This window comes from Anopheles arabiensis, chromosome 3 (assembly GCF_016920715.1).
Source record: "Anopheles arabiensis isolate DONGOLA chromosome 3, AaraD3, whole genome shotgun sequence".
Taxonomy (NCBI): Eukaryota; Metazoa; Arthropoda; class Insecta; order Diptera; family Culicidae; genus Anopheles; species Anopheles arabiensis.
Window position 1 is genome coordinate 83,792,192 of NC_053518.1, and position 26,316 is coordinate 83,818,507.

Sequence of the window (26,316 nt, forward strand, 5' to 3'; positions counted from 1 at the left end):
GCCTTATTACATTTATCTTAATTAATTTAAACTCAAAGCAAAATTTTCCAACAGCTTTTTCCAGCCAGTGATGCGAAGTAAAAACCTACATCTAAAACCTCAGCAAAGAGGTAAAAACAAATAACCACTTGACCTGCTGCTCATTTGTCAGCGCCGCTATCGCTTCGCGTGGCACACTTCTCTCACTGCCCGTGTGCACGAGTTTTATTGTGGAAAATAAATTAATTTCTTAATTTCTCACTGGGAGCGGGCGGGAACGCAAGCGGGGGAAAGGGGGCAATTTCGCTTCACTGTTCTTATCACGGGGCGACAGTTAATTTTATGTGTCAGCGTGTCCGTCTTATCGGCCCCGATGCTCCCGACGTGCAATAAAGAAAGTGTGGTGTGCTGCACAGCAGGGAAACAGATTCTAAGCTCCCTGGCTGCCGGAGAAGAAAGTATGCTCGCAGCGAGACAACAAGGTCGCACAGGGTTCGCCAAGAACATAGAGAGTGCAGCACCGCGCCCGATCGGTGCATTCCTTTACCCCGTTGTACACAGTATGGCTGTGTGCAGTCGCGGTTACGATTGTTACTTGCATTGCACTAAATATCGTACCATCAGACACACGCACAACTACCAGTTGTTTGTGAATGTGTGTGTGTGTTGCGTGTGTCTGTATGTAGCCACATTAAATTAAGACTAATTTATAACAAGTGACACTTTCCAACGGCACTGCAAACGCTCCACAGTGCATCCAGTGGCCCGTTCCTAACCGCCGCTCACTGTGGCCGTCTCCCGCAACCGCCCCGACCCGACAACACAAACGCATCATAGAACATAGTTGCAATAGAGCCGCGGGAATGGGAGAGACGACGAACATACCCGTTCCCTCCTAACACTCTGCGTGTATCATAATTAATGATGTAGATAAAATGAAGCTAGCCGCGAGCGAAGCAGCTGGGCAGTGTGGTGTTGCCGCCCAGCCCGGGAGGTGGCTGCAGTTGTTGTGTGTATAAAAACTGATCACTCTTCTTGCATTCCGTTTCAGATGGTGATGTCTTGCGGTTGACTTCAGGTAGCAGCAGCAGCAGTGCGAAGGATCTTCCCCGGTGCGTGGCACTAAAACTCAACTAGAATTGCCAAGTGGAAGTTTGCCATTTCCATTCGCAGAACGTTGCTGACAGTGTATGTGTGTGTGTGTGAGTGAGAGTGGTTGGGAGTGTGCTTGGGAGTAAGAGTGAGTGTATAGTGAACACAGGTGCATCACCAGGTGTGCAGCATCTCAACAAAATGGTGATCGGTGGCAGAATGTGGGCGATAGTGGGGCTGCTCCTGGTGACGGTGTGTGGTTTCGGCGCGAGTTCCGGTGGGAGCCCGTCGCTCCAGTGGGAGCATCTGGTGGACTTTGATCCCAACTATCGGCTGCTGTGGAGTGTCGACAGTGCGGAGGTGACGTTCGAGATTCAGGCCCGCACCCTCGGGTACGTCGGCGTTGGGTTTTCGCGCGACGGCACACTGATTGGGGCGGACCTTGCCGTCGGTTGGATCGACCAGGGACACGTCTATCTGCAGGTGAGTGTGCGAAGATGAATAATAGAGCATGGGGCGCAATGGAAAGAAGCAAACGTGCTTGCCGCTTAAAGCAAAAAACGTTACATCGATCACAAGTCACAGGAGGTGTGCAAAGTCATTCATTTGGAACTTGGGTTGAAAAATGAGGCCGTCCTAAACCAAACCGCGAACAAGCAAACTACGAGGGGCACAACAAAAAACCACTCCCTCCTTCCCAATAAACCGTCCTCCAACTCCAATCGAGTGCAAACATCACCGTGCGCTTCCGGCGATGGCAAAACTCGTGCCCGGGTAGATTTTACACATCATAACCTCGAGCGGAAAAGTTTTGCATTTACAATTGAAATTGAGCATGAACTCACACTGTGGTGAGCGCAATAACAAACACCAAACGAAGGCAGTGGCGATACACAACAAAAAAAAAGCCTTCCTGCAAGCGTGGCCTGTGTATTGCGGCTGCCTTCATTGAAAGATTGCGTCACTGTGAAGCAGAACGTCGTACACACACACACAGAGTATGAAGCGTACGCCAACTTCCTGTGATGCAGCCAGGCCAACCACGCCGCACCGTCGTACCCTACCGGCGTGACCTCCAATTAATTTCTGCCTCCATTTCTGCTCGCGCGGCAGTTGTTATTTTGAACTTCCTTTTTTTTGGGCAGTGAGGAAAAGGACGAAGCACACCAGCGCAAACGGCGAACAATAAAGCTGCGTACCTTTGGTAGTGCCTCGGGCTGGTGAGGGCGACCCCTTACGTCGTCAGTCGTCACTGTTTTTGGTTGTGCCGTTTGGTTGAAGTCAAAGTGAGATTGATTTTTCCGTCGTTTACTGCACACAAACACAACCACATGTTCTTCTTGGTGCATTGTGGTTTAAAGTAACGCTTGTGTACGCGGTTTTTTAAAGTAAAAAAAGATAAAAATCTGAAAGTTTGTATTTTATTGACAAAAAAATCTAACTTTTGTGAAGTTTTATGTTTTACGTCATAGTTTTACCTGGAATCTGGCATTTAGAACCTGAAATAGTCGCAAAATGACACAAATATGCACATGCTAAACTAGTCTCAGATGATAAATCAACAAATTTCTATGAGAATTTAAACGTAAACGTAAAGTAAATGATGAAATATTCCACTCGATCTTACAACACATCTTCATAGCAGTAACAGCATTTGACTTGGCTGTTTGGATGATGTAAGTCCTATCGTCGGACAGATCAGAAGGAAAAGAATGCTCTGCTGCCTCTCGGTGAATTTTATCATCCAATGATCTTCTGGCGCTCTGGTCGATAGGCACTATGAACCTGTGACCTTTGTGGCGGAACAGAATTGATTTTTGGGTTCAATCAATTGCCAACGTCTGTGGGGCCAGTCAAACAAGTGGCATCGTAAAGAATCGTGGAAACCAATCATATATTGTGGGCCATTTCTGATGGTGGTACTGTTCTGTGGGCATTACTCAGTCACCGCCTTTATTGAGCTCATTGTTGCAGTTGATCCTCATCACCCACCCTTAGAAGTCTTCCGCCACGGTTTCCACCCATGATTAGTTGTTGTCGGTGGTGTAACCTTGACATACGCTACATTAACATTATATTGAGAATTTTAAAGGCTTCAATGGAGTTCAGCGTTAACTGAACTGGCCTCATGCGATATGGGTATGGAAACAGCTTCTGAATTTTAACTGGCTAACTGGCTTTCACTCATTTGAACAGTTTGTTTCAGTTTTGTTTTTGAGCAGAAATTCAAATAGCTTTAAATATTTAAAAAAAACTAAGCAAAACAACATCGCTCGACAGACTTTGGCTTAACCACCTTAAATCACCGATGATTGCTTTCAATGATACTTTACGATCCTCGGTCGATGAATTGTTCTCCCTTCTTTGCTGTACTATTTCTCATCAACTCTCGACAGAACTAATAGCAGAAAAAAAGAGAGAGGGAGAGAACCGGCATTGTTTCAAAGAATCAGAAGGGAGTAAACGATCGCATGCCAATGTAACACTACCACAGCTCTCATATTTTGTTCGTGATACTCCACAGAAAATCATAAAAACTCCAAAGAGTTTGATGACTTATTGCTCGTTCCATCCCTCCATCCAGAATTAGCTGTCTTGATGCGGAGTAACTAATAACTGATGATCTTCTTTGTGGCTAATGAGTTGCTTTAGTTTGTCTGTTCAGGCATATTTTAATGCAGCCAAAAGTGATGGCAGAATTTGGTAAAAATGGAGTTGGCTCCGATACGACTCTGATAATTTCGGAACCGATCTCGAAAAGATAGGTCCACCCAGCATTATCTGGAATCATTCGAAAGCGTCTGGAATCGTCTCGAGTCGTCCGGAGTCGATTGGAATCGTCAGGAATCTACTGGAGTCATTGGTAGACGGACTCATCCGTAATCGTCCGGAGTCTTCCGCAATCGGTTGAAGTTGGGGTCGTCCGAAGTCGGCCGGAGTCAGCATTTGCCTGTACATAGACAAAGGCATGTATGCGAAATGCACGCGCAAAGTGAAAGGCAAAAACACAACGAAATGAAATTCCTGATTCCAAGCGCATTGTACCGGAGGGCGCCTGTTGACCCCGACCGATTCCGGTCGACTCCGATTGACTTTGGACGACGCCTAATGGCTCCAAATCCGGTCAACTCCGGTCGACTCTGGACGACTCCGACTTCGAACGACTCCAGGCGATTCAAAACGACTTCAGTCGAATTCGGACGTCTCCATACGATTCCAATCGATTCTGGGCGACTCAAGAGGACTTCAACTATGCACAGAATTAGTGGTTCTTAGTTTCCTGAAGTGGAGGTCGGACTAACAATAGTCGAAGTCAGATAGGAGTCTTGGGTGCGCTCCAAATAGCACATCACTAGCAGGCAACTTCAATTTTTCTTCTTCTTCACACTTCAAGAATCACACTCAGGCTAAATTTGAATCCATCAAGGATTTTAAGTTTGTTTTACAAAAATACACGTATATACTATTTTCAACCAACCTGAAGTTTATTTCGCTCACCATTGATCTCCATTAGCATACGTATAATAATTCTACTCCCGTCGTGTTTTCCAACCATTGTAAAATATGATTTTGGGTTGGTTTTCTACAACTTTTCAACCCTCATTTGCCTAGAAGATATTTTAACAATCACCTCCAAAACACAGACTGTTTTGAATTTATCATGACCGAGAGCGCGCGTGAGCAGAAGATGCAAGGGTCACCTCCTACCCATCCCAGGCTTTATAAAACAAAACGCCCGGGCTACAAACCCTACCGCTGCAAGTGAAATTTTCCAACCAATGTGACGGGGTTTTTCAGCTTGGAAGAACATTTTACAGACCCCTCACACGAACCCGATGTAATCCGTTGATCGGATCATTTAACGGAGAGGGCCCGGCCGTATGTGTGTGTGTGTGTGTGAGTCTGTGCAGTCGTCCGGTTCGCAGCACACATATGTATCGCGAGGTAATCTGATTATGATTTGAGCTAGCTTGCCCTGTTACACGCTGCTAAGCTGGCGAGGGGAGTACCGATGGAGCCGAAATTTGAAGTTGGTTGGAATCCTGTCAGAATCGGTGAGGCGCATACGGAGATTCGGGTACATCCGTTTTTCTTCTTCGTCTGCAGTTCCGGGGGTTTAGCGTTTTACGGCAGGAAGAGAGCACGGGAAAGTTCGCCCAACCTAACCTTGCCCCGTGCGCTCGGCGGGATGTCTGCTCTGCACACATCACCCAATTCCGGTAATCTAATGTCTGGGGTATCTTCATCATCATCTGGTCTTCCCCGCACAGTCTGGAATCAAAAGCAAGCGGGTGGGATGTATCCCACCCTACGAAAGAAGTTTTCTCCACATTCTCAAACGTTCTGCACACGAATTCAACCCACGGGGTAGTTTTTGCAGCGGAACACAAACACGCGGGAGAGCAACCGGTATGCACACAGCATACGTGCAAATGATTGTTGTTATGATTGTATCATAAATATTACACAAATAAACAAATTAATTCCTCCCTGACGTCAAAGTCTCGAACCGTGCTCGAGCCGTGCCCGGCGGCATCAAAACGTCACGCGTGCTCCGAACGTACGTTCGTCGGGCAAGGGTTTTCGGGAAAGATGGAAAGTTTTAGCCCTTTTCCTGGAAAACTGTCAGACCAAAGCCGGTACCGTCGAGCACCGTCGATGATATGTACAGGAAGTTGGCTGGCCTCGTGATTGGCAAAGGGTAAAGTTTTGTTGCCGGGCCGGGAAGTTTCACGTACACCGGGATATGCCGCTGCGGAGATGAATGAGTTCCCCATTTTCACCGAAACTCGAGCCTGTACTTTGGGGATTTAGCACAGATGTAAAACAATTTGACCATTTAGTGTGAATCAGCTAGCCAGCGAACCGGCCTACTCCCAGCACAGGAATGTAGAGAAAAGAACGGTTTTTCTGCCGTAATCCAAATCGTTTCTCGATCGGTTCCTCTACCCGGCAATGTAAACAATCCGAGCGTACCCGTTCCCCTGTGCTGGATTAGTCACCTGCCCGGCCTTGGTGTATTAATTAGCTACCTCAGTGAAGCGGTGAACCGTGGGCTGGTGAGCAGGGAGTACGGGGAAATTAATTGCACCTACTCGAATTTCCATTGCCCACATCCGGAAGACTCGAGCAGCACCGTGCGCTTTGTTGCTCTGTGACGCGATTTGTCAAGTGCCGGGCGTATCAAAACAACATTATCATTGTGCTGCGGGCTGCGTTCGATCATCGGTATCGTTAAGGAAGCTAGTTTATTTCCCCCCTCATTCACTGGCGGTTATGGGGGTGTTTGGTCAAACCGGGCAAAGGTGGCCATAAATCACGCCAGAATGGGTGAGCAAAATTTGCTTTTCTTTCGCAGCCAGTTGTTTACTGCAGTTTGCATGCCATTCGCGATGGAAAACTCAGCCAAACGGGGTGAGCGAGAGAGAGAGAGAGAGATTGGAATAGTGTGATGAGGGCTATAAAAGGTAGGTGCGTCATGTCGAAATTCTACGGAATAAACAAAACTCTACGCATACGCCAATGGCGGTACAGGGGTGCTAGGGCAGGGAGTGAAACAAATGACCACCGATTTTACCTGCGTGTTTTTCTTTTACTGTTCCGTTTCTGGGGAGCGGGATGATGATCATTTACGAGTGTGTGTGAACGTGTGTGTGTGCGAGAGAGGGAAAATGTGCTGATGATGGTTCAACTTGCACGAGCAGCTACATTTCCGACTACGGTGTAGAGGGGTAGAATAAACGATTGAAGGCCTACGATATTTGCCATTTACTGAGCGCGAACGGTACGAACCGAGCTGGTCATTAATAATGTTAAGACTCCATAACCTCCTGCTGATTTTTTTCCCTTTGTATATATATTTTTTGTAGATACAGTGTGGCAAAAAGGAATCGCAATGTTATGAGTGTGTGTAGTAAAAAAATCTATTATATTATTATAATATACATGAAATAATGCTTTAGAAAGATAAGAAAGATAAAAAATAAACAATTTTACAAGGAAATTTAAGAAGAAAAAAACGTAACATTGGCTATGCATTCAATTGTTTGGTTTTTAGTGATAATTTTCTTTTGCTTGACCACGTTCTGTCCAAATTTTTTTAAGCACGTGATCATTCGTTGCATGCTTTCTGTATCTTGGCTTGTTGGGTTTGAATAAGCATTTAGGATTTTTGTTTAATTTTCTTACGACTGTCTTAGTTATCTTTTTCATGTTTACAGTCACTGCCACCAAATTTTCTCTCTAAGGCATCAACTATTGACAAAGGGCATCAATTTTTGCCTCTAAGGCATTAATTTTGACAGTGCGCAACAATTATTGACTCTAACTCCCCTTTTTCGGTGCGTAAGTCATCACATTTTTACTTTTGAAGGAATCATGATGATTTTAGAAGGTATTTGAGCAGATTTTTGACAGTTGCAGTTTTAAATCATACAAAGTATACCACAACCGTGTAATGCGATTATTTATTGTGTTGGAAAAAATGAAAATATATGACATCAAATATATCACTCCATTAAAACTTCCTTAATTGGCATAAAAATTGTTATATTTGAAACTTTATCAACGAAATTATTCACTAAATTTCATCAACGAAATTATTCACGCTTAATTTCAATGATTTCAGAATAATTTTAGAAATGACGTTAAATTTTGTTAATATTTCGATTGACTCACAGTCAAAAATTGATGCCTAAGAGACAAAAATTGTGACATGCTGTCAAAAATTGGTGCCTTAAAGACAAAATTAGGTGAGTTAGGTTTGACAGTTACCTCCTTCAGTTTTACACGCACGCACGCAAGCTCACAATGAATGGTAGGTTAAGTTGACGAATATTTTTTACATTTTTTGAAGTGCTGTTCGAGTATCTTAATACAATTGTGTCAACAATATGTTTAACCAAGTTCTCCCAGTGGCAATTCGCCCAAAAAACAGGGTATTGCTCTTAATGAAATGTTTTTTTGATACACATTCAACAGGATTTTATATGTTTTTTGGTGTCTGGTGATAATATTCATAACTTAATGCCAATACATTTTGTTTCGATGATCATTTGTCTAGTTCATGCTACGGAAAGGTCAACAGAAACAACAAGATCAATCTTAAATACATTTTTACTCTCCAGAGCCTTTTTCTTCGCCCGTATTGCTTACCATACAACAATTTAAGATTATAGTAAGTTTATATAATCCTTGTTTTTCGAAGTTCCGATGGTTGTCTTTGAAAAGGTTGTTATTTGTTAATAAAAAACAAACATCCTACAGATAACTACTAGAAAATACATCTCCAATAAGGAAAATCACTCCGCCGTTGCGTCGTACCACACTGTAAATCGGCTAACCGAAGTTAATGTGTCCTTCCGCAACACCGTTTGTTCATTTCCCTCCCTAAGCTCTGAGCACAAAATAGCGTATCGATGGCAAAGTTAAAATAGCACCATCAAGTACGCCCTCGAGGTGTGGCAAAACGTGGCAGTAAAGAGTACTACCTTCCAGCCCCCTCTGCCGAGCCCGTCCCATGTAGTGGCCACCGTTCTGTACACCCCAGAACAAAGCAACATTTACCGGCTCAAGTATCCGGCGTGTGTGTCTGTGTGTGTGTTTGTGTGTCTGCGTCGACCAGCAGCCCGGGAGACAGATTGGCATGTTTTGGCGCGACCGGGCGGGCCTAGATTCCTTACCGCCGATAAGAGAAATTCGTGGAAAAAGTTTCACGGAAAGTAATAGCCCCCGCTCCATCGCCCGGCAAAGATAGGTGAATCGACGTACCGACGGGTGATGGTGATGGTGGCTCTTCCTCTTATCTAACTCGCACCCACCACCTTGCGTACTAAAACGAAGCGGGAAAGAAAACGGCAAAACTTAGAAACCTTTTACACACGAGAAAGCGTGTGGTTGAAATTGCGTGAAATTTGTTATCGCCAGCCCGCAAACGCCACATGCCGGTGGGGGTACCACTTAGGGCGAACTGCGACGTGCTGCAAAGCTTGCCTTGGGTTTGTTTTGTCGTGTTTTGTATTGCGCCCATTGCGTGAAATCGGCCAGCCAAGAGCGGCTCCAAAAACAAAATCCAGCTTTTCTTATCATTTAAAGGGAGAAAAACTTTTTGCCACGGAAAAGCCTTACGATTGCAAGCAACAGGGTAAGAAGTTAGGGGAGGGTTAGAACGATTGCACGGTGGAGGTGAGATGTCCTTCAAAATAAAAAAAAAAAACCGGTCCAAAAACAGTGAGAAGGAATTTTCCCCACACGAATGTGTGCCACCCTGGGTGAAGTTTCATTTTTTATGGGGTAAAGTTTTCGCCTTTTGCCCACTTGCTTTCCCCATTCTGCCGTACCCCGTAAACTGAAATGGTTGATAAAAATATGCTCTCCCAATGGCATGCTAATCCCTGCGGTTATTCGCTTTCGGGGGCTCTTTCTTCTTCCTTCCTCACGTGAGCGTTGTGGTCAGGGTCGCTTTTTTGCACCTTGCCGTCTTTATTTCGATATTTATTTAGAAAAGAAAAAAAAAGAAAACAGAGCTTTTCCGCAACGATGATGACAGTTTTTTTCCTGATTCCCGTTATTTTGCATAAGAACTGTTCCACCGGTCGGTGGGGAATTTATTGCCTAAGGTCAGTCGGTAAAGGTGTGCTCGAAGCGTCAGCATTATTAGAAAATTTCACTGCAGAAGGTTCGGCAAAAAAGCGAGTGTCTCATCGACGGGACATGGAATTAGCGCTTAAATAGGGGCGCTGGGTTTTGTTTTTGTACGTGACACGGTCACTTTCCAGTTAAAGTTGAGCTTCCGGGTGAGTTTCCCTTTCCATCTGTATTGGGGGCCGTCCATAAATTACGTAAAGCTGAAATTGGGATTTTTCGACCCCTATGTAACAAACCGTAACGCTACAGGGAACCCCCTTCCCCCCTTTGAGCGTTACGTAATTTATGGACGCCCCCTTGCTGCTGTATTTTTTCCGCAAAAAAAAAATGGTTCCTCACGCAGCTTTACTTGAATTGCAATTAAAAAGTTGAAACGTTTGCGAAAAACGGAAACCCAGGTTGGCTTTTTTTGTTCGTTTCGTTTGCCTATTGCTCGCCGCGTTTTGTTTCCTTCTCACCGGTCTAAAATTGGCTTCGTGGTGAGATAGAATGTTAATAAAATGTCGGCTTGTCGATCCAGTGAGAACGCTATTTTCCTATTCCCCAGAGGTGCTTCGTGGTGAACGGCTATGTGGTTCTAGCCAAGACAATCGATAACGTGCTTATTAAAAGATATAACATTTACACAGAAGATTTGATGAATGATAATTTGATAATTGTTAAAGGATTTCGTCACGTCAAGTTAATGCCAAGAAATATAGAGTATTCCCATCAATGCGGTAGCTCTTGGTTGAAAATTGTAACAACAAAAATTAATCATTTGAATGAGCTATTTATTAAAACAAATATTTCTACAATCTTTTTATCGCTCTATTTCTGTGATTTGTAAAACTATGCGCTATGTCTGCGCTTTTTCTTCGTGTAGAGAATACAAGGAGGGAACAACAAATATAAATATCACTCCAGAGCATCTTGTCGGCTCAAAACGTCACATCATCATGACTTGGGTAACAGGAGCAAAAAAAAAGAATCTCTAGAACGCACCAGAACCCAAACCGTGGAGGAAGAATTTAGCTGACGCTTTTCAAAATTTACATTATTAAAAATGCTAACGCTGGTCACAAGCCCCGGGAAGGAAAAAAATACTGGGAAAGCAAAACATAACGAACGAAAAGTAAATGCGCGCACCTGACCGATTATGGAGGAAGTGGCTGGGCTCACTAACGGTTGCTGACTGAACGCTGCTCTCCTTGGCTGCCGGAGAAGAGCCGTCCCGTGATAATCAGCGCGAAAAATTCGCTACCCTTTGCACAATTTGTCCGAGCGCGTGTGGGCAGGAGTGGGCGATTACCCGAAAGTGGGTGAATTTTGAGTGTAAAGATTGTTCCTACACACACACAAAAAAAAAACTTCTCTCGCAAGCACCACCGTTGACGGAAAGCAGACGGCTTGTGTGTAAGGGTGCTTCGCGCGAATAACTTTAAACATGATAATTAGTTAATTTTTAACCCTCTACACAAACACACACACAGGTGAACTAACGTAAAGCACGTGCAATGGCCCTCTCGTTGCGGGGATCAGGAAATGTATACAGGAAGCAAAATGGGGTCGTTTTTTGCCTATTACGTTTACCTTTCATTTCTGCGATCTCGCGCTGTGCTGCTGCATGAAAACCCTTCTGCTTCCTTTTTTTTTTTTTTTTTGGAAGCCAACCAGAGCTGGCCTGTGTTTAATCTAGCAAAATGGATGAGCTTTTAATTGTGGCGCACAATTGAATTACACAGCCGTCGTTGGTTTTAATTAGTGTACTCGTGTAGCGGGCGCAATTGCGCTTCACAAACATAATTTTGTTTGTCAGTGGCAAGGCATTGGAGGGAGCGTAAGAACGAGAGAATGGGTCCCAGAATTTGAAGAAACACTTCAACCACACCTGCCCATAAACGTTGCATCCATAATTCATCCTTTATTGGAAAGCATTCAGTTGTCCATAAAAACGATTTTCTTCAATCTACTAGCGAACGCATCCCACTTCTGGAGCGTTCCAAGTGATTCGGAAGGTTCCAGGAAAACTTCCAGCCCTGCTTGAGCGCTATAAAATGGAGCAATCCATCGATCAAAATCTTCTCCAAAGGGCTGATCACGTAGGTCATGCAAATATTCTTCCTGGCCCATTTTCTTCATCTCCAAAAGCATCGTTCCAAAGACCCAATCTCCAGCTCTCTCCAAAAAAAAAAAGCGTCCACATAAAGCGAGCGGTAAGCAATAACAATCTATGGGAATAAATGAAAAATTGTTACCATATTACTGTGCCATTGCGTGTGCCGCTTGTGATTACGTTTATGGAGCGACCGTTTCCCGGTTTTATTGCGGGGCATATTTTAAACGCAGCACCGGAACGTCAGTATTCGTGGTCTATCTTTCCGGTCGTAAAGGACCTTGCAGACGTTGCGATATCACCGGTAAGAACGGGGGGTAACATACACACAAGCAGCAATACCATAGAAATGTCCCGATGAAGAGGTATGTTTGTGGGAGCTCTTTTCTGTTTTTTTTTTTTCTGTTGCCTTCATTCTGCTGACATGGATGCCTTGTACGGATTCCATATCAAGCCGTACGAACCGATAAGGATGAATGAATGGGCACTTCATCATTTCTATTGCGTGTGGGATTTTGCTTCCCCGTTTTCTCTGGGTGGGTGCAAGCAATCTGATACAGCATAGGTGTAGGTAATGAATTGTATGGAAAGGAATTTCGTACACTTTTCTATAGTTGGCCCAACATTTCCTCAGAATTCTTGGAAAACTTGTGAAAACATTTTACTGTGTGCTGTCAACTCCACCCGACAAAAAGGCAAATATCAATTAAAGTCGGACGTTAAACGACAACAAGGCGCCCGTCACCGAGCAAACCTGCCCGCTGGCAACCTTTAATTACCCCCATCCCCCGTGGGCAAAACCTCATCGCCCGCTGTACATTGGCGTTAGAGCTGCAAAGCTGAAGGAGGGTACTCAACCCACCGAACGATTCGAAAACAGCTCCCCAAGAAAGGATGTTCGAAGTTGCTGGTGCATTAAAATGTAAAACATATACACAAGCACACACACCTACATACACTCAACGTACAACCTTCAAGCGTCGAGCGCCTGCAGCGTAAAAGGAGGTTTGCGTGAGCACACTACTCAAGAAGGCGGCGACGGCCCTGTGGTCCGTCCTTCGTCAGAGGCTTTCGTGGCAGGAAAAACGGCATTTGCCTCATGGGGGCGCCTGTTTCGTGCCTGTATGCAAGCCGAATGAAGTTGTGAACAGGAAACAGAAGCCTAATGAAACTAAACAGTTATTTGTGTACTACGCGGGTGCCAAGCGCCGGGGGGAAGGGCGCAGTGATACAAGGACCGGGGACCGTTCCTTTTTTGTCTGGTGCAAACGTTGTAGACCTCTGGAACCTGCACCGCACTGGCACCAAGATGGCACACACAGACCCATACCCAAACACGCACACACACATACTTTCTGGAAGGTGTCAGAATGCGCACCTGGCCACAACATGCACAGCGTCGCAGCGTTTTGGAAGCCTAACCTGCGCCATTTTCGCATTTGGACCGTTGTCAGCAGTGGCAAATCGCATTACCGTCACCTACATGGAACACGGTGGTTCGTCGTAGTTCGGCGCATGTAATGTTTGTGTCATTGGGCTTGGTTGCTTGCGTGTGTTTTTTTGTTTGCTAGTTTCTTACCACGTTCGACCATGCAGCAGTGCTTTGAATAGACGTGTGAGTGAACGATAAATGTTGTTTGCTTGTCCGATGTTCACACACCGTATCGTAGGCTGCATGTTCGTGTAAAATTCTTACGACCCCAAGCAAAGCAGAAGGTTTCACTGCTAGTGAAAGCAAAGTCATAGCAAAGCTAGCTGTTTTCCCTTTTTTGTGGTGTAATTCCACAAGCAGGGGTCGGCAAAGTACGACCTGCGAGGGTATTTTGCAAATTGGCATGTTGCATGAATCCACAGCAGTAGCACTTGATGAGGATATTTTTATTAACTTTTATTGGCTTTGACCTCAACAAAAGGGCAAAACACAATATTAATGAAGAAAAAATTACAGCGTGTAGCATCTCCAACCAAGTTTCCTTGTTTTAAAAGCAGTTTACTCAACACGATTTTGGAATAAGAGAAGTATGGAGAAGTTAAACCCTCCAGCATTCCATGTAATGTCAACAAGAATCCATATAATTTTCCAAAATTGCTGTAAGAGATATAAAGGAATAACTTTTGAAATGCCTAAAGCTTTGGTGCGGTTTTGCTAAACGTATTTGCTTCCTTTATTATTTGCAAGGATACACTTCGATGACATCCTTCTCGTAAATGCCTTGGGGCGGGTCTTGTAGTGAAGATTAGCGTGTCGTGTATAGTACAACATATTTACCAGTAGTACTACTATTATTAAAGAAAAAGGAATAAGTAAAAAATAGGTAAAATTTAAATTTTTATCATCATCAAAATTTATATCGTTACACTTAATTACCCATCAAACTTACTATGAGACAAACACTGTCATTCTGCGATAATTGGAACTTAAACGGGAATTTCGAGAAGCTTACAAAACCATAAACAATGCCAAAATAGTTGAAGTTTTCGCACTTCTCTAAAAGAAATTGCTTTCCCCTGTTCAAAAAGAATCTGATTTGTTTTTCTTCTTGTGCCGCGCAATATTCGCCGTCCCGTTGTAGAAGATTATTCACACATTGCAGTTTAGGACAGATGACGATGCGCACCATACTTTTCCTACAGCTGCACTGCAACATCAGCTCAGCGTTGTATGGAAAAATAATAGAAGGCAGAGTTCGTTCCCTGATTTGCAATCTTGCAAGCGCCCGTTAATAGAAAATAGAGCTATTGGAACAATTTTACGACACATGTTTGCGTATGTGTGTATGTGATTGTGTTGAGGAAGTGTCCCAACGGGCGCCCGACCAACAAAAACATGGACGCTTCTCCTGTCCATGTACGGTAGCAGCAGCGATGGCTATCAGAATCGTTCCGGTTCGGTGCGGATTGTGTGCAAAATTCTCTCAGCATCTCGGTGTGAGTTAGAGGTTAGAAAGAGACGATGTGCGCTGTATGTTTAAGTAAATGTATTTACCGAAAGCAGTACAGAACAAGCAAGCAGTACAGCTAAGTGAGTAGTACTCCGGACTGTTCCGGGGGGGTGAAAGCAGCGACTCGGTCGAATCACATGATGTCGCTGTAATATAGTTGCTAAGTACACTCGTAATAGCTTTAATGTCGGAAAGTCGAGATCCTCTTTAGAAAGACAGCGTGCGCAGTACACAGGGTAGCCTGCTGGTAGAGTTACTGCACCAGGCAGTGCCTGGCGAGAGGAGGACAAGTTTTACTACACACACACACACACACACACACACACACACACACACACACACACACACACACACACACACACACACACACACACACACACACACACACACACACACACACACACACACACACACACACACACACACACACACACACACACACACACACACACACACACACACACACACACACACACACACACACACACACACACACACACACACACACACACACACACACACACACACACACACACACACACACACACACACACACACACACACACACACACACACACACACACACACACACACACACACACACACACACACACACACACACACACACACACACACACACACACACACACACACACACCCACACACACACACACACACACACGCTCATGGCCTTCCGCACCGTGGTTGCCTTCCGGGCCGGGGTGGACCTCCATATCGCCTCTAACAGTCAGCACGAAACACACTCTGACGCCAACGAGCAGCAGTCTGTCTGTGCCCTTTCTCCTCGAGCCGTGAGTCCCGTGGATGCCGTGAAGCTGCCGCAAGGTTGCGATGATGATTTTTAGCCATCCGACGAAAGTTAAATTAATGCAAACATGTTGTTTGATATGAAATTTTAACTTCTTCTAAACCGTTTGCATTTGCTCGTGTCACCGTGACGGAGGTTAGTTACTGGTGACTTGCTGCAGTGGTAGTGCGGGAGTAAGAGGGTTTTATCGAGTTATCAGACCAGAACCAGAGGGTAGGTACCGGCTCGTCCATTAGGAGCGTGCACAGGATGTTTCTTGCAGCAGGAACTTCCGCGGTGTAGGATTATCGCCCGAATCCGAGACACGAGTCAAAATCTCGGCAACCCAAGCGCCGGGTGAGTCTAAATTGATGGGAAAATAAATGTCATGATTTATGTAAACGGTAAGAGCCAGCGAATGAGAATGTTCGTGAGGGTGTTTGTACGACGAGTTGTCAAACAGGAATGACACAACCTGCCCCCCCATGCGCACAAGTAGAGCACTGGAGCAAATCAAACATCAACCCCGGTTGGGCACGGGAAATGGAGGTGTACATTTCACTTGAGCCTTCAATGAGTGTTCCCCGTAGAATGGCGATGGCGACATTCTGGCAGGCGCTACTCCAGTAGCTTATTGCTAATTGTTTGCAGTTGCGTACGGGAAATGCGAGAAATTATTGGCTGTATTTGCATTACTAATTGAAGTTTGTGATGTGCAAAGCCGGCGGCACAAGTGTGGTAGCGGTTGCCGTTACTGGCACACCGATTAAGTGTCTGTAATAAGTTTGCCCAGCATGATGCTGCAGGAAACTGCTTTCAAAGGTGGGCTCCAGTGTTTGTTAATTATGCTTTGAGGGTCGTTAAAATCTGCCCTCAATGAGTTGGTTAGAATCGCTTGAGACAAATCTCTTGCAGCTTGGATTTATGGCACAGGAAGGAGTGAAGGGTGATTCAATGAGATATATAGTTTGATATGAAGGTAAATATTTAGTTTTCAATATATTGTAAATGGGTTAAAATCTCTAGAACAAGTGATTAGAAACTATTTTGCTACATCTACATCAATTTAAATCTTTTAACAGCTCAAGAAGAGAAAAATGATCGAGATGATTTAATGTTATCATATCATTTTGTTTTTTTTTTCTTCTAAGTAATTTACAATGAGACACCAGGCGCCTCCGTTGCCTTGTGTAAATGTTAAGTTAATTAATTCTAACTCCAATAAAGACCCCAAAAATTATGCATTCTGAAAGTATTTGATTTAAAAAAACATAATGAAACCATCTCAATACTACGTCAGATTAGAGTTTTCATGAAAAAACAAACGAAGAAACGAAAATGGTTAAGACTGGATACATTCTGAGAATAGACACGTGTTGTCAATTCCGATGTTATAAAAATTGTCTACGGCGTTTAGTAGGCCACGGGATACTGGGGCCTTGAGAAAGCCAGCATTGCTCGGACATGAAGTGTCTTGGTAGCCACGTACTGTTGAATTCACGACATTAGCACTAGACAAGGATCATTGTTTTCTTTAAAAAGCTCGGTGAAAAACGTCAAACATTGCATGTTTTTGGGTATGTTGACGACCAGCCCTAGCAGACCCTAGGATCTTACAACAAAGTGGTCAAGATGTTCCTCAAGAGAGAGAGGGAGAGATGGTTTAACATGAAGGTTTTTGACACAATAGTTTCGAAAAATAGTGAAGAAAACTATAAGCTTAACCTTTTTTGTTTTGACGATCAATTCAAAGACTTGAATAGGGTCATGCTTAACTCTCATATCATTCTTTGACAGTTCCTAGATTGGGAAAGGAATTATCTTAGCTTATGGATCATTTCATAGCTTTGGATGAGTATTAACACCAAAATAAGTTTGAGATTCTATTCATTACTTAGATTTAGCATCCAGCATTAGGTAAGGCTCCAAAAAAGTCCTAAAATTTGCAATATTTGGATTAATTTTTATGACTGGAGGGTGTTTTTAAACACCATCGTGATCAGTCCCTTAGAGTCAGTTTTATAAATGGTACATGTTCTCATTAGTTCAATGGAATCATTATGTTCTGGAAAAGATATGATTAGTTGCAATGCTAGGAGAAGTTCAAGATTTCTTTTTAAACCATCAGGTTCTTGACACCACAGACATCATGTTTCATTCTTAAGTTTGTTTCATTGATATTCTTGTTTGGGGATTAAAATCAAATAAGATTGACTAGTTTGCTTCTTTAAATAAATTTGTCTCTGGAAATCTTTGAAACGTTCCGCAATAAACTGCCAATCCTTTTAAAGAAAGACATTAGATCCTAAAACATGATTGTTTATTTTTATTTAGCCGATGTGTTTAAGTTCACTTCCAAATAAAATACCAGAAACAGTTGTAGAATATAACCATGGGAAAAAACATTCAAGAATAGACATTATGAGTTAATAACAGTTGCGCAAATTTCCACTTGCTTTACACAATTTTCATTCACAAAAATGGTTGTACATAAAAAAACCACTGCTTAAGAGTCTTTCCCACAACACTGCTGTGAAGTCAATTTCCAAATATTAACCTATATAATGCTGTCCGATTCACCTTTTGTTCAACTGCCCGATTGAATGTGAAGGCACACTATAATTGCCAGTCGATTAAGGAACGCTCAAAGCCTTCCCGAAACCGATCTTAAACGCTATCACCCATCACATCTAATCACCCCTCGGTGGAAGTCTTCACCCAGCCAAACGGTACCGCAACTCGCCTTCCAAGCACAACACCCATTAAATCTCATCCACGGCTTGCACATAAATTACTGTCCATCATTCGCTGCTAGGTACGGTTTGTGCTCCACCGGCGAACCCAACGCGCGAACGCCCTTTTCCCCCACAGGATGATTGGTGTCCCTTGGGACGCCACACCGATTGGGTACCACAGGGAATTTGGTTTCCTGTCCGTGGGATTCATGGCGACTGTATATGTATGTGTTTTGGTGCCGTGAGTGCTATAAAATAAAATGGCGATGACAAATTGTAGCAATTACTTCCACCATAAATCATGCGTGAATAAACTATGAACAAACCTTTCCAGGGTGCGTACGGCTCAGGACGACGATGGTTGTTGCGATTGGTGGAAAAATTCTGCACCCATGCTTTAGAGCGTTGGTCGTCACGGGTGAATAAGATCCCCTATTTTTTCGGCCGATACACTCGCCTGCTTGAAGGCTTACAACGCGCTGCCCACTGCCACGTCGAGCACAACGGAAGTGGTTTTGCCTCGTGAGTGCGTGTAAAGAGTCCGTGCCCTGCGCCCGGAAGGAGGCCGGAAAATTAGTTGCCAATCGGCAATGCTTTCACCGCCCCCGCACCGCCGAAGAAAGCAAACGTACGCAATATTTGTACCGAAACAAGCGCGTCAACGGTGGCATTTTCGACAATTTGTGTGAACAATTACCTCGCCACTGGGTTACGCTCCGGCTGAACACACCGCCCAAGTGCCGGTAATGAGGTACCGGGCCCGAGCCCTCGGTTGGCTGGCCGCGCACCGTGTCGTCCGCTGGCAGCTGTCAGCGGAAGCCTGATGTTTATGACGAGCAATTTCCGGAGGTGACCCCGATTGCCCGCAAAACAAAGCGTCAAAAATCTGCAACAGTAGCAAACGGCGGCGTTCCAACGCTGACCGGCTGTTGCGCGGCGTTGGGCTCGGCTTCCGTAATTAGGACCATGGGTGAATCTTTCCCCCAAGCGTGTGTCTGTGTGTTGGCACTTTCTGTAACGGAAATTATTGTTCCGTGAGGTTTGCGCTAATTGTCGTGCGACCATTGCTGATGATGGATTCGACAAGGGACAACCCGAAACGAAAACACTCGCGCACAAGGATAATTGTACGAAAGGACGGTGGATGCTCGTGGTGGCGGTGGAGAAGCAGCAGTGCGACAAGGGAACGTCCATTTCCGGCATGTGACGGATTATCGAATGAATGATGCAAGCAGGGCTTCCGGGTGCTGCTGATGAGTTGAGGCAAAACTACTCGAAGCTCGACACAAAACAATGTTGGACCCGTGCCAACGCGAGTCGGCTTTTTGTGTTGGCAGTGGACATGAATTACCATATAATTGACTGACGAGGCATTTGCTTAGCTCAAATGCCAAGTGCTCGGCAGGTTTTGGTGCTACTGGTGAGCTGGTGACGGTTATCCGATGCAATAATGTTTGTGCCGAGATTTGGGGAGTTTATTTGACGTTTTGACAATGTAGTTTGCTTTGCTATTGATGGAGTTGGAGCATCGAGTTCTGTTGGGAGCGAGATAGCGAAACGTTGTGATGTCCTAGTTTTTCGAATTAAGCTGTTTGAGTTAATTTTGGAGAAAGTATTTTTAGAATTTATCAGATCTACTTGCATAGGTTTCATATGATCATTACTGTAAGAAACATCAGATAAATTGAACACGAAAAAAAAATTTTTTTTGTTGTAATTTTAATGAATACTTTGCGCCCAAGAATATCAAATTAAACTAACTTAAATCAAACAAATTAAATTTGTTAACGTCTCAAGGAACTTGACATGAATGATTAAAATCCAATAAAGTTATATTAAATTTTCAACATTAGTACCAATAATCGTTGTAACAGATGTTACACCTTATAATTAAACGAGCCTTTGAAATAATAAATCTACGTTTATTCATGCCAGCTTAAAGACAAAGTTTAAAACATCATGTGAATCAGAAATTATCAAAAATTAGGCATGAAAATCTAACTCAACTTCTGCCCTTTCAACCTGAGGGCTTTTCTAATAAGGAAATGTTTATATTCTGTTGTATCATCAGAATGTATTTTTAAACTAAATTCTCTCACATTGGTTAATAGGAAAGAAGCAATCCAACTAGGAACTTTATTAAATGCAAATGAGAATCGATATAGTATTAAATTGCATAATGTTTAATAATACTATAGCTTTGGAATCTATTGAACAGCGCTATAAAAACTAACTACACAATCTTTTAACATATGTATGCAACACTATTGGCTGAGATCCTTCATACTATTTTTGCTTTAAATAAGTGCAACGGTTGGGTTTTTTTTTATTTCCACTTAACTTTACACACGCAGTTCAATGAATGTCAACTGTCAATCATTGTCACCTATAGACTTTCGATTCCAATGAACTTATCCTCATGCTCATGGTGCGGTTTTTTTGTTTCTTTTCTCGCTGTTTTTCTCCCCTAGGATCGTCACATTCGCCCGGACAGTGACGGTGAACCAATCTACGATGCCTCGCAGGACTACACACTGCTGCTCGGCTACGAGAACACTACCCACACCGTAATTAGATTTAAGCGCAATCTGGATACCTGTGATATGAAGGATGACTTCCCGATAACGGTAAGTGGCAATGTTGCAAGTGTGTGTATGTGTGTGTGTGTGCCCTCCAATAGTTCAATCCAGTCACGTACAATGTGCTCGAGTGGCAGCAGGGACAACTGCCACTCGACGCACACACACACACACACGTGGCAAGCATCTACTTAGCGCACAAAGTTACAAGTAGCCAATTTGGTAACATTCGCCTTTGACAGCGTCAAGCGACAGCGCGACAGCGCAGAGAGCGACTTCACGCGGTCCACCACCACTTGTAAGATCTGTATCCTATTGTTTCAATCGTGTCCGTCCGACTGCAAAAAGGGCAGTGGAGTGGGGGGGGGAAGGCGGTTTGGAATGGCCGGAAACCAGGTTCCAGTTCGTTGATTCCGAGATCTGACCAAGACAACCGGCAAACCAATGCCAATGCGAAATTCAAATTTAATCGTTTGCAAACTGTTGCCATAAATCACCGACGGACGTTGTGCTGGTGGTGGTGGTGACGATGCGGTTGGTCGTGTTGGTGGCAGTTTCCTCCCGGCTTCCGGAGCTCTGCAGGGAGGCAAAGGGAAGCGTCTAGCCCACTTTTGAAGCTTAAAGAGACAACGGAAGCTGCCGGCCCATTCCCAATTCCCTAGTTGAGTTGAGGTTAGCTGTGCTGAGGTTCGTTCGGGATTGTGTCTGTGTGTTTCGGAAGAAGAGTCAAACCGAGATAACGATCAAACGATAAAACGCCTTGCACCACCGGCCACTGTTCATTGGCACCGCCAGCTCGCACCCAGCAGCAAGCGTTGGAAGGCAAATGGAGCTACTCAGCATCGAGCCCGTCCATCAGCGGTCCATCGACAAGCGGGGAAACGGACCGATTTCACCGATCAGGTTTCGAGGTTGCCCATGTCGCTTTCTCTCTCTTTCTTTTCTCTTCCTGGAGTGGTCGTTTCGTACCGGACGGCCGGTCCAGGATGCATGCCCGCTGTCTGCCGGGACTGGCGAGAATCATCCCCGGGAGGAAAATCGATTTGCATACCGTTCGGTGTATCACCTTGCGCTAGTGGCAGTCAGCAGGTCGATAGATTCATCGGTTTGCAACACAATCCTCCGGTGCGCACAGAGAAAGGCAAGAAATTACGACGCTTGCGAAAAGGGGCACAAAACTCACCACTCGCCACAGGGAAACAGGGTGGGGGGGTGGAAGAGGACAACCGAGCTCGAAAAACCGTCGATCGGTTGACTATCGCTCGTTCCCGGAAAACGATTTATCAGGCCTGCAATCGTGAAAAAGGCTGAAGGTGAGGGGAAACGGTTCCGGAACTTTGCAGCAAAATCGGAAGCGACCCAAGAGCATTCCAACCACTCGGGCGGGTGTCTCGTTGCGTTACGACGACGCTGCTGGGTGAGAAAAGTTTTGCCATTCTGCCTTCGCGTAATCTTCCCTTCGGATTTGCAGCAGCAGCGGGAGGATGTAGCGTTCCAATGATGGCTTTTCCCTTCCAATCAGTACTGCTTTTACGCTTACCAACCCCTTTTCTGTTTGCTGTTGCCGCTGGTCCGTTTGCAGGCTGCAATTTCTGTTCTTCCCGGCTCTGGTGGGGTTTCCAACAAACTCTCTCCTGCGAATGGGGAGGACCTGATTTGCTTTATCGAGGCGGAGCTGACGGCGGGCTGAAAGATGAATCCAATTTTCTTGCATTTTACTATCCGAAAAACGCAAAACCAACAAACCTCATCTTGGTTGTGCTTGCGATTATCCTCATAGTGAGTGGAGGACCTGCCGCCATTTGTAGAATGTCTTGCCTCACCGAAGCGTGCGCCTGTTAATAAACAGGACCGGGAGGCATTACAGGAACTTTTCCAATTAGTTTGGAATTACGATGACAGTTGAAAAGCCTCGATTTGGAACGGGAGGGTGTCGTATACTTGAGCAAAACCGAGCTCGCCTTAAAATGTCGCATCCGGCGGAAGGTGCAAAAGCGGGGCGGAAAGGAGTTTCGGGGGCCTTAAACTCAGATGATGCTTTATTTATTGTGTAATTAATTTGTACCACTTTTCGGGTTCGGCTGATGGCGGAGGCTGTTGAAGTGGCTGGTGTCAGGTGAGCATTTGCTGACAGCTTGCAAGTGGTTGGGGGTTTTAGTGCTGCTTGAGAGGAGACGACATTTGGCAGTTTGAAGTCGTGAAGTCGTGAATCGTAAATCAGATGTGATGGGACTTTCTTTTTTGTTGTTTGTCCTGTCAGCGTGTGTTACGTGCTTCTTTTTATTGGATTGAGTTTAAGTCAATGACTATTCTCTGAGGATAGAGACACTCTCTTTCTGTCTCTCTCTCTCGTACGCCATCATCCCACTCTTCCAGCAAGGCAGCAAAGACAGCGGCAAACTTGCAACAAATCGGATAAGATAATCTATCAACCATCTTCTAGCTATTAGGGCCTTTAATGAAGAAATTCGATCTCCCCCGAAAAAGGAGCGCCCAAAACTTCCAATACCAAGGCATGTGTCTAAATCTTGTTAAACTGGAACGCTCTCCAAAACTGTTCCATGACTTTCTCGCCAGGGTGTGCTGCTGGTCGGTACCGGTCGGTTGTGGGAGCCAATCCAATAAGATCGGCGACCCATTAGCCAACTCAAACCACAAACTCAATTACGGCCACAAACTCAATCATAATCCCGCACACTGGACCAAGCCGCCGCGCTGGAATTATGAACCCGAGCGATTTCCCATACAACGATAGTGTACGTCCCCCGACCTATGGTTCTGTTCTCCAATCCTTGGACCATAAAGTCCTCCTAAAAACCCCCGACGCACTAATAATTTCTCCCACTCCAGTGATGTGCGTTCCTAGATGAGTGGGTAGACAGTCGACTGGGTTGTTTTTTTCGCTCCATTCACTATCCCATCGCCCGGGCTTGGTTCGATTTTCCCAAAACCTTTTGCCCCCAAAACCCCCCGGTAAAAAGGTAGAGGCACCGCTTTTCTCGAGCGATAAATTCCATTAACTTTCTCTGCTGCGCGTCGGGCCGCTGAAAGTTTTGTACCCCCAGCCACTAGATGCTGAAACCGGTGTTCCAGTGCTGGAACGGGCCCGACAAAGCGAAGGCAAGCGAATCGCAAATTTCACTCTCCGAATTTAATTGAGATAAAAACCTCCGGGGTAGATTAAGGTGTCGGAATAGTCAAAATCCTGTTTTCTAATTGGAAATTGAATTATGAAAATAAGGAAACACAATACTCCTTCTCCCCCGACCACGACGGGAATGGCGAGCGAGATTTGTCCGATTACGGTGCCTGAGTGGTCTCGAACGGTACCGGCTGGGGCAAAACACAAAAAACCCTTATCGGTTTACTCCCTTTCTTAGCGATGGCCAGCGAGGGGGAGAAATATAGGAGGCGGGAGGTGAAGAAATAATATTTGAATATAAATTGAAATTAACATGTGCAGTGATACAGACGCAAAAAAGGAGGGTGAGAAAACGAGCAATCAACGAGCGGAAAACATTCGGTGCAGCTGTACAATCTGTTTTGTTGGTTTTAAAGTATTTTTTGAAATCTTAACAACGCCACTTTTGTAGATGTTTGATTTACAGTCTCAATTAATTTCTATAAAAGATTGTTCATTTTGTACAGTTTTTTTATACTTTTAATTGGCTGTGCCAAATTATTATTATTTGCTTTTTCTGTATCTTATTTTCTCAGTTTCGATGTACAGTTATGCTTGTTTACAGGTTTTCGTTGTTTAATTCATTGTGATGTTTAAATCAAAATGCGAATTGTACGAAAAACGGTTTAAAACCCTATAATATTGCCGTCGATAAAAAAAAATTTATTTAAAATCTTTAGAACTAAACCTTTTTATAAAATCGAGAATAACACTAAATAAACATAAATTTACTTCTAGTTTTTACATACTAAATGCTCTAATGAGTGATAAAAAGTACTAGTTTTACAAAGACAATACCCTTTTTCTATTCTAATACTTTTCAATCGAAAACATTCGCTTAGAAGCAATTTAATGAATAGTTATTCATTTATTACCAAAATGTTATTCAAAATTTTACCAAATTATTTATTATCATTTTAAGATTTGCATCTACGCATCGTTTATTCATTTTTGAAACAATTGAAAAATATAAATTGAAAAACATAAACCATCTTGCTATATAAAGCAAAGTCTAAGCTCCTGAGCGCAACATACCACGGCCCACGGCGGGAAAGTTTGGTGAAGGTAATTCATTGAAAAAACAGCGCAATCCTCCTCCGCGTGCACGCTTTATTTTAATCAAATATGTTTGCCACTTATTTCATAAATTCATGCGCCTCATCACCGACGCATTTACCCATCGGCCCCGGTTCAGAGTCGGTGGCGTGGTCGAGGGCGCACTGAAAAATCTAAGAAAGACGATGCACAACTCAAACATTTCACCAACTTTCTTTCACCCCTGCACGGCAGCATTCCGACGACGGTGAGCGTGGCATGATAATAAATTCCACTGGCCGGCACAGTGGTTGCCCGTTCCGCTGTGCGCAGTAGATCTACGCCCGGTGCGTGGGCATTCATTTGTAGCCGAGCCACTCAAGCCCCGGCCCAGCTCGGGGAAACAAACACTTATCTAGTCGGATTTTATTTACCCTTAAAAAACCTCCCACCCAAACCCAAAAGCTCCACCTCCAATTATAATTCGAGTGTGCCAAGATGATGAAAATGGGTGCGGAAAGCGAGAGAAAGGGGCGCAAAAATTTTGGTCCTTCGAGCCGGATCACGTTACAGCTACCCGGCACGGGGTTTTTGGTCGGTGCGTGTGCAATGTAAAGGATTTACATATGGAATTGAAATTTAATTACATTTTTCTCCCCGCGCATTAATTTATTCCAATTGTAATGCAAACATTTTCGCAACAATTCCCACCCCGTGGTTTGTTGAGCTAGAAATCCTATTGGTGAAAGAAGTGCTGGAGCGGGTTTGGTGAGTGTGTTGTTGTTGGGTGTGTCTGACATGCCGCTGCTTTTAAGGATGATGGATCATTTTAAACTTTTACCGTGCTTGAAATGGTAACGGGCTTAACTCTTTTCTGACACACGCGCCCCCGCGCAAAAGGATGAGGCTATTTATTTGGAACTAATTTACAACTGTAGCCTACATTTAGGCGCACAGCTCCAGCGAAGTGGACGCATGGTTGCGCATGAAACTGTATTCCCATTTGTTTGCTATTCAACACCGATTCAATAGAGCGATAGAGAGAAATAGATAGCATCTCGATAGCATTGTATTTTTGGTTTTAAAGTGTTCTGTCATAGCAAGTGGTTTAACCAATCCAGAATTGAGCAGGCCCGAAAATTGCTCCTTTCATCGAGGTTCCATCCCGTCCTTCAATCGCAGAACCAATGCTGATGCACGCCAAACTCTTTCTCCTCGCTGTGT

The 26,316-nt window shown here is 44.3% G+C and overlaps 1 protein-coding gene across 1 annotated transcript in view; it reads left to right on the forward strand.

The window, feature by feature from the left end:
• The window catches only part of LOC120902263 (MOXD1 homolog 2-like), an 80,395-nt gene that overhangs the window by 20,970 nt on the left and 33,109 nt on the right, over positions 1–26,316 (forward strand). The window contains exons 2-3 of the mRNA XM_040310854.1: positions 1,031–1,554; positions 20,769–20,924. Of these exons, the coding sequence (XP_040166788.1) occupies positions 1,273–1,554; positions 20,769–20,924 (438 nt within the window). The 5' untranslated portion in view covers positions 1,031–1,272. The remainder of the gene's footprint in view (positions 1–1,030; positions 1,555–20,768; positions 20,925–26,316) is intronic.